The 14,924-nt window shown below is 42.0% G+C and overlaps 1 protein-coding gene across 1 annotated transcript in view; it reads left to right on the forward strand.

The window, feature by feature from the left end:
• Positions 1-14,924, forward strand: part of LOC132914045 (aryl hydrocarbon receptor protein 1-like) — a 154,388-nt gene that overhangs the window by 50,429 nt on the left and 89,035 nt on the right. Inside the window, exon 2 of the mRNA XM_060972828.1 lies at positions 8,794-8,984. Coding sequence (XP_060828811.1) covers positions 8,794-8,984 — 191 coding nt within the window. The remainder of the gene's footprint in view (positions 1-8,793; positions 8,985-14,924) is intronic.

Here is a 14,924-nt window from a genome sequence, read left to right on the forward strand (position 1 = left end):
GTCGATTGTTCGAAACGGTGTTCCCACTTTTCTATGCGTTACACCTTTCGTTCGTGTGCTACGATCTCAGTAGTACAAGTGCACTCTTTTCCAAAAACGTCTCGCTTATACAGGTTACTAGCAGACAAAAATATTAAACGTATCGTATAGCATCGTAGTCTGTAAAGAACTGTTCAATATCGTAATAAATATTAAATAGATCAAAGTGGAAGGTAGCCAAAGAAACCCATGGTGCAAAGGGGAATAGCCCGTATCATATATTTCACCAAAAAATTGTTCAAATTCTTAAAAAGACACCAACGTAACTCGACCAAAGCTTTATAAAAAATTACAGATTGATCGTTTTAACCACTCTAATAATTCTACCATTAATATGTATAGGGCTGTAAGTCGTTTTCTAAGACTCGTTCGATGGAAAATCACGGATTCACGGTTTCCAGCGCCAGATAGGCGCCGGTAACGGTTCCAGAAATCGACGCTGGCGATGCTAACGGGAGCAGAAAGGATCGTTCTACGGTTTGCATTTAGCGAGTTAACAAACGGCTCAGTCACCGTCGGTTAGCATTACACGGACACGAGCTGGCGTTCAACCAGAGCGTCGCGAACGCCGTTTCCTTCATCACCGTCGCGAATTAATTACCGCGATCGTTCCCGGATTAATTACGGGCTCGGTTGCTATCGGTAAGCCGCGCGAGAACCATCCAGCGCCCGCTTTTTCTCGCGCGCACGCGATTTACCGGATAAACGCGGCGCCGCGCCGTGGGCCGATCGGCCACTCTCCACTGGAGTTCGCCGAGTTTTTGCTCGAATCGAGCGAATCTGTTGCCCCAGACACTGTTTTGCCTTCATTTACAGAGCTCTCGGATGACACGCTGGTCGAGAGATGTTTTCCAATGAAATTGATTGATTAAAATAAAAAGGGGTGTTGAGGATTTTAGGCTAGCGATGGAGAAATATTTGGCGTTTGGTAAAACAGTCCCACTTTTTGTCATTTCCTCGGTTTCACTGCGCAGCTGCACGATTAATGTTCAACACACGAGAACGAAATGACTTTATTTTCATAAGTTAACATATGTACTTTGTATATTTGCGAAAGAACGGAACGCGAATGATGGTAAATTGCAAAGTAAATTTTTCAAAATAATGTTTGCAAAGTCATCATTTTTCTGTGTTTTCAAATCGTTTGCTCACTTAGATCTGACGATGATCGACTTAATTCCACCGCGGTCCTCCAATTTTTGTCTCGATCGTGCCTTCGTTCATCGCTTTCGTTTTTAATAAAAAAGAACTTGTACTGTTTCTTTTAAAGAACTCGATTCCGTTGAAAACGAGTGAAAAATACAGTTGGGTATAGAGACGTTGATGTGGAAATTTATGTAGTTCGTCATTAGATAGATTTTGTATCGTACAAAGCTAATTGTACTTTAAAAATCCTGAATGTTATGGCTTCGTAAAGAGACGAATTACCGAAGATGTACATTTTGAATCTTCTGTTAAATTCGAGGTCTTCGGTATCGAACTTCATCAGCTATAAAATGTGAAAGAAAAAGGGAAGTGGAGGTTGCGGACAGGTTCGATGTCCATGGTGAAGGATGAAGCGCGAGGGAAACTGACGACCGCGAAAGCGGCTTAACAGCTGCATTTGCATTTTCGTTGTCGAGGTCTCTTTGACGAAGACCACTAATTCTGGCGTCGGTCGACATATGGTCGATTATTCGCCACAGGATGTCGAAAGTCGCTCCGGCCGGCATCAGCGGCGCGCTCTTTCTGGTCGCCGCTTACGAAATACCACGTTGACAGGCGAATGCACTTCCGCTCGTTTCGAGTCTCCGGCGAATTCGTTGCGTGGCCGCGGTGTGCCTGCAAATTTCCGTGTGCCGCTCGAAAAATCTCCTATGAAAGAACAAATAGAAAGAACAGAGTTTAAATACTAGAATTCTCTAGTATTTATATATAATTAGTTCTAAGAATTCTGGTTCTAGCAATTTTCTAAGATTTCTGCAATATATTCCTAAGAATTGTATTTAATAAACTTTCTCCTTCATTAATGCAGTTTTAACCTCCACGAGGATATTATTCTGTAATTTTGTAATTCTTAGAAATTTGGATCGATAGGTAAAATTACATACGGTGGTTCTTAAAATCCGCACTTTTATCCGGTATTTAACTGGATAAATTTTAGGCGAACGAGGAATGATTTCTGAGAATCTGAATTCTCTGTAATTATTGAAAAAAGCAGAGGTAGACACACGTCGTTTCCGGTGAGTGTGAAACGAAATTTTCATTTTTCCATTAAAAGGTGATTATCGTGAGCCAGCAGCCGGCTGAATCGTTATCTGCAACGCGGCGACTCGTAATTCCTTCGCCACGTGACCGATACTCGCTTATCGTTCTGCGAGATCTGATCCGATAAGATCGATTTTCGAGAAGCCGACCACACGAAACGTAATTAATAAACGACGATGAAATGCTACTCGACGACAACTTCTGATTAATTATTAGCCGTATTATGAACTTTTACAATTCATTCGCCTTGTAGAAAATGATAAAAGTCTCCGTCACTGTACTCTTAATCCTAAATTTATTTCCGTCGTTTAAAAGCCTCTCTTTCACTCTCAGCTCAACGAAGCAGGCCTTTTTCCACCCTTATCAACGCCAACAAATTCAACATCTTCTAATTAATTATCAATTGACGAAGAATGTTTATAGATTTATGAGAAATTTAAAGATGCAAAACTGTGTGGAATGCATACGATAAAATATACACGATAAAACGAATGAAATATTCAAAGTATAGTACTCTCCGTAATATCGTAGAATATTTAACGAGAGAAGGAAAAGTCTCCATTTAAATTTCATTTCTTTAGTCGCGATTCTAAACGTATATAAATTTGCATAAATATCCGCGGTACGATTATTCGCCTTATTATTAATTTCTGCAACCCGTTTCGTCTCTTCGGAGCAGCGACAAAGAATTTCATAGCTATACTCTTTATCCTAAATTTATATCCGCCATTTAAAAGTCACTGTACTCGACAAATCCAGCTTGTCACCCCGTATCAACCCCAAAGAAATCGAACTCTGTTTCCTTGTTCAACCTCTAAGGAAACCGAGCCCTGAGAGGCTTATGGCTCGGTTCAAGGTCGATGCCAGGCATTCCTAGACGCCACCCCATCCCCTATCGCCGTCCAACCGAGTATATCACCATCCCAGGAAACGGGCTAGCATCCCTTGCGCGGTGGGAGCTTCCATTGCTGCCCCATGCTGTCTGCCACCCCGGAACTTCACTGGTAGAGCGTCTCTACCCTCGAAAATCCATAGTGGACCCACCCTTCGTGGCGCCTGCGCGTCTCTCCTCGTTCCGTTCGAACGATCAACCCCCTTTCCACCCTCTGTTGGGCTGGCCTCTCTGCTCTTGCGAAGAAGGACGTCAACGAAGCGACCGAGCTTGACGCGGTGAGCCATTAAAGGGCCGAAGGAAGGGACGAAACGGATACGCAGACGCTGCTGGCCCGAATAAAAGGGTGGACGAATCGTAGGGATACGGAGGATAGAGCGGACATAGTTGGGGGCAAAATGGCGAACTAGTTCATGAAATTTCTTCTTTGATGCTTGAAACGTTTTTTAAATTTTGCATGTTGGCGTCTTCGAACGAGGATTATGAATCGCGGGCGGAATTCGAGAGATTTATAAATTGCAGTTTAATCGCACTTGCTTTGATGTACTTATTACGTATATTATATTGTACCGTGGTTGGAGGCGAAGGATTTTCCAAGGGTGGACGGAAGCGAGGAATTTTTCGACGAACCGGTCCTTCGAGTCTTTAAGAATTTTAATTCTGACATGTGGAGGCTATCGAATAACTCGAGAGATTTATAAATCGCATTGTGGAAATTTATTCTATCGCCGAAGAATTTTCTGTACGTAGATGGATTTCACTGTATAAACAGAGACGGGGAATTGTACAGAAGTGGAACTAGCGGGGAGCTAAATTCTAGAATCTTTTAACGAAGTGGTTTCTTCTCGAAGAATTTTCCATTTCACTCGGAAGATTACAAGTCACAATTCACAGATTATTCCGATATTTATTTCGCTCTACTTTGTACCGAGGAATTTTCTAATTTATGGAAATTGAACAGCCCACTCTAGAGATTTTTAATAATTGATAAGCTTTGTGAGTAGTTCGAAGGTTGTCTCGATATTCGTTCTACCGTGCTTCCCGCTTGCATCGATCTCGAGGGGACATTGAGTATTTGCCGAAAAGCGAGCGTGGTCGAGGGTAGACTAATCTAGAGAGGGATTCGTAGGGTTGATGGATTCGAGGATAGCGTGCTGGCCCGTCAGATCGCGCCACCTTTGATTCGTGTTATTTAATTCTAATCAAACCAAGGCCTGCTTCGTATTTGTCCTACCTCGTGAAACAAATAATATAGTTTTCCTGGAATTTCATTTTCCAGCGAAAGTATGCTCAGTCAGGATTTTCTACGCAGAGAAAATTTAAGGTCTCTCCAAAAGAAGATCCTGTTTCTTCGAACGAATCGTTCGGAGGTTCCTCTGTAGAAAAACGCGATGAAAGCAAGGTTTACCAACGAAGAGAAGGCTGGAAAATCGCTATAGAGCCTTAGGGTAACGATCGCGATAACGCAGCCGGCCATTAAACAGCGGTCTGAAGTATGCGCGCACATTTCGAATGCGTAACCGTGTTACGGTTCGTAGGGTCGACACGTATGTATCTACGCAATTGGCCTAGCTTGGCTTGCTAGAAGGGTTCAAAGGGATCATTTATCGCCTTATCACCTGGTTTCGCTAAATATACAATTACTAGATTTTACTGTGTTTGCAATCTGATTGGATGCTCTAGATTCTTCGCTGCATTTATGCATTTGGGTTGTTTAGTATCAGGTTATTGGGTAGGGATCGAAGGCTGGATTAATCGATAATATACTAATAATATAATTCGTGAATTCCAATGAAAAATAACTTCTCTTATTAATATTTTGTAATACAGGAGAACTTGTCGAGGGACAAACAATTTATACAATTGGAGTTCGTTAATTTGCCTACTAGTAGGAACTTACGTTGTGACACATGGAATCAATTGGCAAAACTTCAGTTAATCGGATCTGTTAATGAAGTTCGATATTTATGAGAATATTCTATTTTATAATATTAATTTCCGATATAAATATTCGTTCGGAGAAAAATGATTTGATTATTCCAACGACCGAACCAGTCAAGGTTTTAGCGTAATATTTTGCGACTAACTGGCGATAAATTCGAATGCAACAAATCGTATAAAGTCGCGAAACAGTCTGAACGATCCCAATGAGAGACAATTACGTTCTAATTGCTGCATTGTCACATCAGTTTCATTCTCCTATGGCGAACTTGCAGTTTGAGGACGCATTGAAATGCAGTTTTCTGCCGCGCAAAGTGCACGGTTCGCGTTGCTTTCTTCCCACGCTGCAGCAGAACAAAAGTCGGTTACGTAAACGCGTGTCTCATTCATCGGTTTCCCTCTGGGACATTGTTTCGCGAAATCTATAATTTATTTTTCCCATTTTTGCCTCTCGTTTTGTTCATTATACGTCCGTCATCGTGACACGGTCATCGAGACACGCTGATCCAATCGCCAACCATTCATATACCATGTATATACCATATACTATCAACTACCTCATGCTCCACTGAATAGAAACTATGTATATATTAGATTGTTCAGATATCTCGCATTTGATACAAGTGGAAAAAATATGATCGAATGAAATATCATGTTTTGTTTTTAGTTGAATACTAAGAAAACATTAATGAGAAGGATATGGAATTTGTTAATGTCCCTCGCGTATTCACGAGGAGTAGGCAGCAAAACGTTAAATTTTAATTGGAACATTGAATTTCCTTCATTAAACGTAACATAGCCACACTGTCATTTATTTCTCAATTCTCATAAAATTCATTTAATTACAAAGAATTTGTCACGGACTCGAAGCAACTGATTGTTGAACAGGATGAAAAGTCTTTTGAAAAAAATGTATCGTTTAAGAAAACACTCTAATAAAATAAAAAGTTTCTGAACAATCTGATACACGAATTTATGACGACGATGGAAGTACCTTCGGTTGGAAATATCTTTAATCGCTGGAACTATTTCGACGCTGTTCGACCGAGCTTCGCTGAATTACACCATTCGTCGTTAGTCTTGACGATTGCAATTAGTGTCATGAAATTACACGGAGTTCGCGATCCTGTCCTTGACGAGTTCCTTGAATGCACACGTCGCGTCAGGCGATCTCAGCTTTAGCCAAAGAATTTCGTGTCCTCTTCGAATCGAATCGTCCCAGCTTGGAACGATCCCCCTCTTGACAGATCGAGAAACAGAGCTGGACAAAATGGAAAAGCAAAACCTGGGGAGAAAGGGTAGAAAGAAGAAGACGGTAAAAAAGAATGGAGACAGAGGAACGAAGTGGCACGGCCCACGTGGCACTCCTTTCCTCCCGTCCTCGTCCCGATAATTAACCGTGTTTTGCACGCCGGGGAACGCGCGAGCAGCCGCGAAAGAACAAAAGGCCGGCCGTGGGTCCTAATGGTATCTGAATGAGACTATTCCTCGAGGACCTCCGTCCGTTCCTCGTCCCGGATAATGGATTCGGTGTCATCTAATAATTAATAGAGTTCTTCTCGGTGCTGCCGCGCGCACTCGTAGGCACCGACCGCCTCGTATGTGGACGGCAATCTCATTCATCACGCTTTCTAACCCCTAAGCATTTTAATTAAGGCCATCGCCGTTTTTCCCTCCACCTTCCTTTCCTTCTTTCCTTCTTTCCTTCTTCCTTGCACCGATTGTCCCTTTTTCCTCAGTGGCCACGTTTTGCTCGCGATTCGCGTGCTTTTGATAAAAGAAAGGTTGCTAGGTGGATGAGGTACAGAGGAATGATGGATTTTGATTAAGACGATGGTATCTTTTTCTTTTTCTTTCCTGATTGGGTTATGGCGAAGATGTTTCGTTAGGTTGATATTGAATTTTATCGAGATTTAGATTACATTTCAACTGTTTGTTTGGAAGACGACCGGAGGAATATTTGTCTATCAAAGAGTAACGATTATTAGAGTGTTTGATATGTATATTTATGGGGAGATCAATTTTTACGTGTGTCGCAATACTGATGATTTTTTTTTAGAAGTATAGGTTTTTATGAAATGAGAATTTATTATATCTGAAGATACAAATTTGCGTAAATATATTTGCGCGGATTAATAGTCATTGTTAAGCATGAGATCGCCATAGGCCGCGGTGCTTCAATGAGGTTCGGTACTCGTTCGGCATGGGGCCTCACTCCCATGGTGGAAGGTTCAATTAAACAAACAGTTTGTACTCGATCCGTAACGCTTGATTTTTCGTACGTGTCTCGTAAGCACACATTGGCGTCGAATCCTTTATTCCTTGTGCCGAAGCAAAATATCATATCTTTATATCTCTTTATGTTTACATTAACATTTATAAACAGGAATTTTGTTAACGCAACTGGAAAAATAGAACCTCAGTAAAGATTTATGTATGAAGATTTTTCGTCAGTATAATAGGTAAAAATTGCTCAGAAGTTGAAGTAAAAAGTACAGGAAAATGATGACATTATCTGCACTGTGTTTTTAAATGTTGCGTGGAATTTATTATCGTTTGTCGTTTTCTTAGATTTTCTTAAAGTAGAGTATTAGTTTCATCCGTATCATTTAGTGGTTGGTTCAGTCCATACTTAGAGAACGTGTAGTTAGTCAGTTTGATTTCTGAGAAGTCTGATCATTCTCAAATGTATCAGGTTGTAACATAAGCAAGTTTGGTTAAACTCAATATTTTTCTTTATTTCACCGAACTTGTTTCGTGTTTCGTGCCAATGATTTACAAAGTACAGATATTTTTTATCTTAATCGACGAAAATACTTGTTGGAAAAAGATATTCGCGCAGTAGTTACGCCATTGGAAGCTGATCAGGCCACCGCGTGGTAGTCAGCTTCCACATGTCATAATTATCAAACAATTTATGCATTTTATGCCCCGTTTGCGGATAAACCGAAGAAAGAGCGAGACGAAAGTAGGAAAGGTAACGGTGGAACGAAAGAAAAACGAATGGAAGAGAGTTCAGATGCGAGAAGTATTTTGTAATAACTATACTTATCCCGAGGAATTCCGGACTGTTGAGTGGGTATATCGGTCCGCAGGGTTTCTCCGCGTGTCAATCAACCCTTGGATAGTGGTCGCCTTTAATTATCGAGATCCTTCGCTCGTAGGCCGCCTGTTGTTCGAATCTCGAAGGTGGCCGAGGAATTTCTGTAACCAGTCGAACGTGAACACCGTAGGATCGACGATTATCTCCATTACTCCGGCTAATTAAATCGACGTGACGTAGCAGCTTTTTTCTCTCGTCAATTTTTCATTCGCAGAAATTTTCGCCAATGATAAAATCATGTGTCGTATGTTAGCAGAAATGTTCAAGCGTAGTTCCTTCTTATATTTGCATTAGGTTGTCACTCGGTGAAAAGTTTGACATGAAATTCTAGCAAGAGACATTCTTGCTGATTTTCTGCTATTCGTTGGATTGTCGCTATATTCTTCCCTTCTATTTTCTAGCGGTCTTTCTCATTTACAAACTGGCCTTTTTATAACCAACTACCGTAAAATCTATGATCTTTTGATAGCAATTAAGAAAATGGGTAACCGACGAAACGCTGTAATTGTAGCAGGACGAAAAATATGGAATTAATAAGAGAAGCTGATATATTTAATTGTTTGTTTTATAGCTTAAAACCACCGCAAAAGGATGGGGTAACGAAGTCGAATCCGAGCAAACGGCATCGCGAGCGATTGAACGCCGAACTGGACACTCTGGCATCCTTGCTTCCGTTCGAACAAAATATTCTCAGCAAGCTTGACCGACTCAGCATCCTCAGACTCAGCGTCAGCTATCTTCGAACGAAGAGCTACTTTCAAGGTAGGTCTCTAATTAGGTGAATTATTTTCAACAAGAGCGGCGATAAATCTTAGTTTCACTTATGAATATGATGAAACGTTAGAAAAAAAAGAGCATGTATTAAGAAGATGATTAAGTAGTTGATACGTATTATTAACTACGAGAAAAGCGTCCGTCGTGAAGATGGCGGTTAGATACAGAGATTTCTTGCGAGCCGCGTGCTCTCTGGCTAAACATCGTTGCGCATCCAGGAGCATTAGCATCCTCGAATATCCCCGCGAACACGCGATGCTGTCGTTACTCTGTCTCCGAGGAAACAATAAGATTCAAAAACAATGGCTGCTGTTCTTCCGCGATCCTGCAATTCGTCTGTTCACCGTCAAACTTCTCGGTCTCCTCGGCAACCATTGTGATTCACGCCGCTATTGTTGGATTATCGCATTGTGCAAGATGTTACGGAGAAAGTGGTCGACTATGCAAATGCATGCTTTTGCTATTTTTCTCGTTTTTTTCTTCCTGGATTTGGGAAAAGACTGGGAAAAGACTATACAGAGATCGTATCGTCGTTCTTTACGTTGATGATATCATAAGTATTTTTATACATTTATGTATTTATGGAAAATTGGACGACGCGAAAGTGCATATGCCATGCAAAAATATAGAAAATATTCAACGTATAGTACTTTTTAGGAAAAACAATTTTCTACTCAAGTACTACTTTTTTTCTTTTAGTTACATTCGTAAAAATACAAATTTGCATAAATAGCCGCAGTCTAATTACGTATGTGATAGATTAGAAAACTCTTGCTACATTTTTTCCCTCTGCATTTGAGATAATAAAATATTTTACTAGATCGTATCATCCCTTTTACGAATACACTGGTTTATACATTACTTATACATTCGTGTATATTTCAGATTATTTTAAAACCATGGTATTAATAATCGTTATAATGTAACTTTTCCAGTTTGAGTTATAACTGTTACGATCTCCGAATTGATACAAGACGAAAACAAAAAGAGGTGACATTCGATCAATTTTACCGGAGAGATAAAAATGTACACATTTATGGTTACGACATAAGGAGGCAGATATTCTAACGACATGAAATATGGTTAATACAAATCGTCTACAGGCGGTAAATCATAAAGGAATTCTAAAGTTACGAGCTAGAGAAGATTGAAATCGCGCTAAATGCAGTTAAACGTCAGTGCAAATTTCCATATCGATTCCGAACGGTTCCTGGATAGACGAAAAACGAGCAGAGCCGCGGAACGAGCTGTTCTGTATAGAGCATAGGCAAGGTTTGCCAATCAATAGCCTGAAAATCCGTCGTAAAAAGATAAGCCCGGTTATTACGAGAAACTCGCGGCGCTCATTTGCCCGAAGGTTGTAATTTCTGTACAAAGAAGAGTTTATAATCCGTTCGTGACGCGGAATCGTAACATTGCTTAACCCATTTGCATTGCTTATTCATAATTAGTCAAGATATCCGCGCGGCTATGACATTTTTAAATTTTAGGTCAGCCCAGATACCGTCCCGGTTATATAACGATACGCTTTGCCAGAACGAACAGCGGATAATTTTCGTTAGAATTCAATTTACTCGTCTCAGTCCGATCGAATTTGTTCGTCCGATCTCGATGATTCGATTTCACCTTTGCCTCGTTCGAATCGTTTAATCGAACGATTGAGATAAATTGATCCGCATCAGCGTGACCCAATTTCTCCTGGTTCCATCGCGGGATTGCTAATGGCGTGACTGTTTAAGATTACAGCCTTCAAGGTTACTTTACTTATCGTTATTTATTTAAAAAGCTGGGCAAGGGCAACTCGACAGACCGTTGGCAAGGTAAATTATAACTTGTAAATGAAAGGAATCAGCTTCAATTCTTTAACAGAGAAATGTATGCGATACAAGTCAGGATAGGTACAACGAGGTCATAGGTTAAGCCATCGAGAAGGGACACGAACAAAACTTGGGATTTCACGTTGGTATAATCGGTAGTGTTAACTAGTATTTTCAATGAGTTGCAATATGACGAGTTGGGTGTTGCGCAGTAAGACCTTGGTTGTCGGAACCAATAATGACGCACGCTGCTAGGATAGTCAAAGTTGTCAACATACACTTTTGGAGAAATGTGAAAAATTCTTGTTTCTCGATCCGTCTCACAAAGGTTCGTCCCCAAATTTTCCATCGACCCATCAATGGTTCATCGATGCACAATCCAACGATCAAACTTCTACTCTATTGCTATAAATCTTAACTCTAATATACCGCATAGACTACACTATCTCTCTAGCGAAGATTTAGAAATTTGTTACGACCCTGATCAAGGATTCCAAATCGAGTAGAAAATTCTTCTCGTCGAAGGAAAACAGAGGAGAGAGAGAGAGAAAAGAAAGAAAGGGGTCAGAATTATGCAACTGCATCGGTGGCGGCAGGAGCGCGGCTTCCTGCGCCGCGGGTGTGCAATCTCATCTGCAATCGCAATCAGGTGCAGGCCAATCGAAGAATCGCCGCGGAATAATGGGTAGACGTTCCTCTTTCTTCCCGTCCATTATCTTCCTCCCCCGGTCTGGAGTCGCGAGAAGGCAACTCCAATCTCTCACGACGAACGTGCGCGGCCTCTAAGTGTGCCCACACGAAACCCTCGTAATGCGGCTTCTACACTTTTATCGATTTAACGCCGCTAAGTACTGCGAACCTGGCCACGGACGATCGCTCCCCTCTGCCGCCCCTCAGCCTTCTTCGCGAGGGAAGTCCCGATGATACCGGTGTCCCGAACGCCTCTTCCTTGCCCTGTTCCTTGTCGAGCGCCTTGGTCGTCTCGATCGATTTCTCTTGGTTCCTGGCTTGGTCATTTGGATTTTTTTCTGGATCGTCTTATTCGACTGAATTTTCTACAGGTAGTGGATGAACTATATTTAGCAGCAGGTATTTTAAGCAGAGAAATATCTTTGTAGGATCTACTCTATCTTTCTGTTGAAATTACCTTCGAAGTTACTTTTGTTGGATCTTTTCCTGGATCCAGTTCCGAGATAATTTTCTACGAAATTCTATCCGCATAGAAAGATGTTTTGCGAGGGTCTTTAGAGGATCTACTTTATCCCTCTGTTGTAATTAATGGACGTAGAATGGTCCTTTCGTGTTTCGGTAATTTATATGGAACTTGTTGACATCTTTTCCAAATGGTGTAATTGGATGGTTTCGTATGACAATTAAGATTGTACAACGCTACTCGTTGAATTGCGTTTTGAATGCTGTGTAAGTCCGTAGAAGGATCTTTGGCTTTAGCTTCCTATTTAAGCTAATTAATGGGCATATCAGCAATTTATTTCTCTTGTGGAAACGCACGAGAAGCGACGCAGAAAATGTATGCGTCAGTAGCGTTACTTAAACATTCCTCCTTTTTAAGTCTTTTACTGAAGCGCAGGCAAACAAAAACGCAGCAGCATGTATGCATCAGGAACAGTGCAAGTTGCTCGGCATAAAAGATCAAATATCCACTGGCTCTTGTCATCCCTGCTCAACTCTGCCCTTAAGAAATCAACTTACGTACGTACTCCTCAACCTCCCCCAATCGAAATCTCGAATCCTGTTCACCCTGGTTGTATCGTGCCCGCGTAAGTAGCGAGGACGAAGCGGCGCGACGCGTGGGTCGCGGCGTATGCAAGGTAATGGACACGAATCCGGATCGCGGGGCGCGCGCGACCGGGAATGCGAATGCGGGAGAAGATCGGGGAACGAGGAATGCGAACGCGAGAGGACACGCGGTACTTGGGAGAAGGAGCCAAGCACTCGCGTTCCGTCCATGCTCCGTGTGGTGTGCCTTTACGCTGTATGTCGTGTGTTGTGTGTTGGAGAGCCGTCGAAGAGAGCGAGAGAACCACGTCCCGATATCGCGGATCTCGCAGTATATCACCTGCGGGCCACAAGAGGTTGGCCGGCCTCTACTTAGCGCTCTTGTTGCTACCGGCGAGCGATCCTGAGAGCGAAGCCACGGCCCAGCCCCGGGCATTGTTCACACCGTTTTAATAGGTATTCATTGTCGGACCTCAGATCTTTTCCGAAGACTCCCGGGAGAGTGTCGCCCGATGCCCCGATACCTGGGAGTTCTTGTGCATTACCAGCTCACCTGGTCCCCTCTTCCTCTTGGTCACCTTCTTCCACTTCTCTCCACGTCGGAGTTCTTCCCTAGGGTTTGTGCGCAGCGGCTCGCTAATTGCGAAAAATGCGTGCCATCGTCTAATAAGGGAAGCTTCAAACGTGCTTCTCGTTGATTTCGATGGAATGTGGTGTAGGAATAACTCCATACGTGGAATAAACATTATCGTACGTAGAACGTTACCTTAGCCGTGATTCACGACCGATCAGTTACGAGAAAAATTCGTTTAACGTTTGGAAGAATCGTATATCGCTGTGTATTCAGATATTGACAGCTATCAGCTATACGGACAAGAGTAGAGATTAATTTCTTTTTCTTGCTTTTATCGCAATGGCAATGTTCTTCCAACGGCCACGGTATCGCTAATTGTGAAAAACGTGTTCCTTCGTCCGATAAGGAAAGTTTTAGACACGTCCCGCGCACCAGAAATGGATAACATTAATAATTCGATCAAAGAATCGAATATTATTATTTAAATATTGGAGCCTATGAGATGACTATAGCGACACGGATGTAAATTGCAAGAAAAAGATTCCGAAGAAATACGGGTTGCTTCTATTTCCCACAGTGCAATTCCAGAAAGTCTAGCAAAGGAAAAAGGAGAACCGGTCCACTATGTAAATTAATTAGCCTCTTGGTAAACGCGCTGATTTTTCAAACGGGGCACGTGGTGCGTCCTCGCCTCCGGTCAGCTAGCAGAAACAACAAGAACACGATGACAAAGAAGAAGAAAAATACGACGAAGGGGAGAGAAGAAGAAGAAGAAAAGGAGGAGGTGGCGAAGAACGTTGCAGGAGATTCAGATAGCGGATCGTGGGGGTTGCGCCTCTTTCGCTTTTTTACTGACGCTTACCGTTCCTTCTCTCGCGTTTCGCCATTCTCCGTAGACCCCATAAAAGGTCCAAATCGACGAGTCTCGGTAATTAACCTCCTCCGCGTCGATCTTATTGCCGGCAGTCCCGTGTTGTTTCCTCGTTTTTTTTTCTTTCCTTGCTCCCGATTCGACGCCACCTTTTTGATGGACTAATCTCAATCCGAAGTTTTCTTCTATTTCTACGTCATTTTGTTATAACACTTGCAGAATTTTCCATTAAAAAACTCTTGAAGAGTAATTTTAATTGTAGAGCTGTTTGAAAAACAGTACATCGGATAATAGATACACACTGATCGATAGATAAAAAGTTCTAGAGAAAATGTACATAAGGCAACTTAAAATTTTAATGGATGAGCGTTCCAGGAGATGGACTATAGTAAAATCCAGCATCCACGGAAGGAAAAAGAAATTGTCTCGGCCGGAAATCCTTTTTGATCGATGCTCCTAAGCAGCATGGCAAAGCGTCGCGTTCAACAGTGCAAAGAATTCATTACTTTCCCGCTAACGTCGCGTCGTTACTCCACGTGTGCGCCAGTGGTTTTGATTAAGGTGTCGGAGGGTGACGAATTGTATAATGAGGATTTGATGCCCTCGCGCGGTAAGTAATTAGTCCACGGAGATTATTAATGTCTTGAACTAACAATTTCATCAAGGACCTTATTCCGCTCGGACGCAATTTCGTCCTCTCCTCTTTGTCTATCTGTCACACGCAAGATCAAACTCCAATTATTCCACCAGGCAAGCCTCGAACCCTTAAACTGTACCTTTCCTACTTCTCACCATCCACCACTCTGCGCTTTCTTCTTTACGCGTTACTCACGGTGTTTAAAGGAATCTTGTCAAACGCTTGAAACTGAAGAGCTTTCTTCCGATAGAATGGCGCGTAAGACAAAATTGTGAATCTCAATTGCAGCAAA

This window comes from Bombus pascuorum, chromosome 14 (assembly GCF_905332965.1).
Source record: "Bombus pascuorum chromosome 14, iyBomPasc1.1, whole genome shotgun sequence".
In the NCBI taxonomy this organism is placed as follows: Eukaryota; Metazoa; Arthropoda; class Insecta; order Hymenoptera; family Apidae; genus Bombus; species Bombus pascuorum.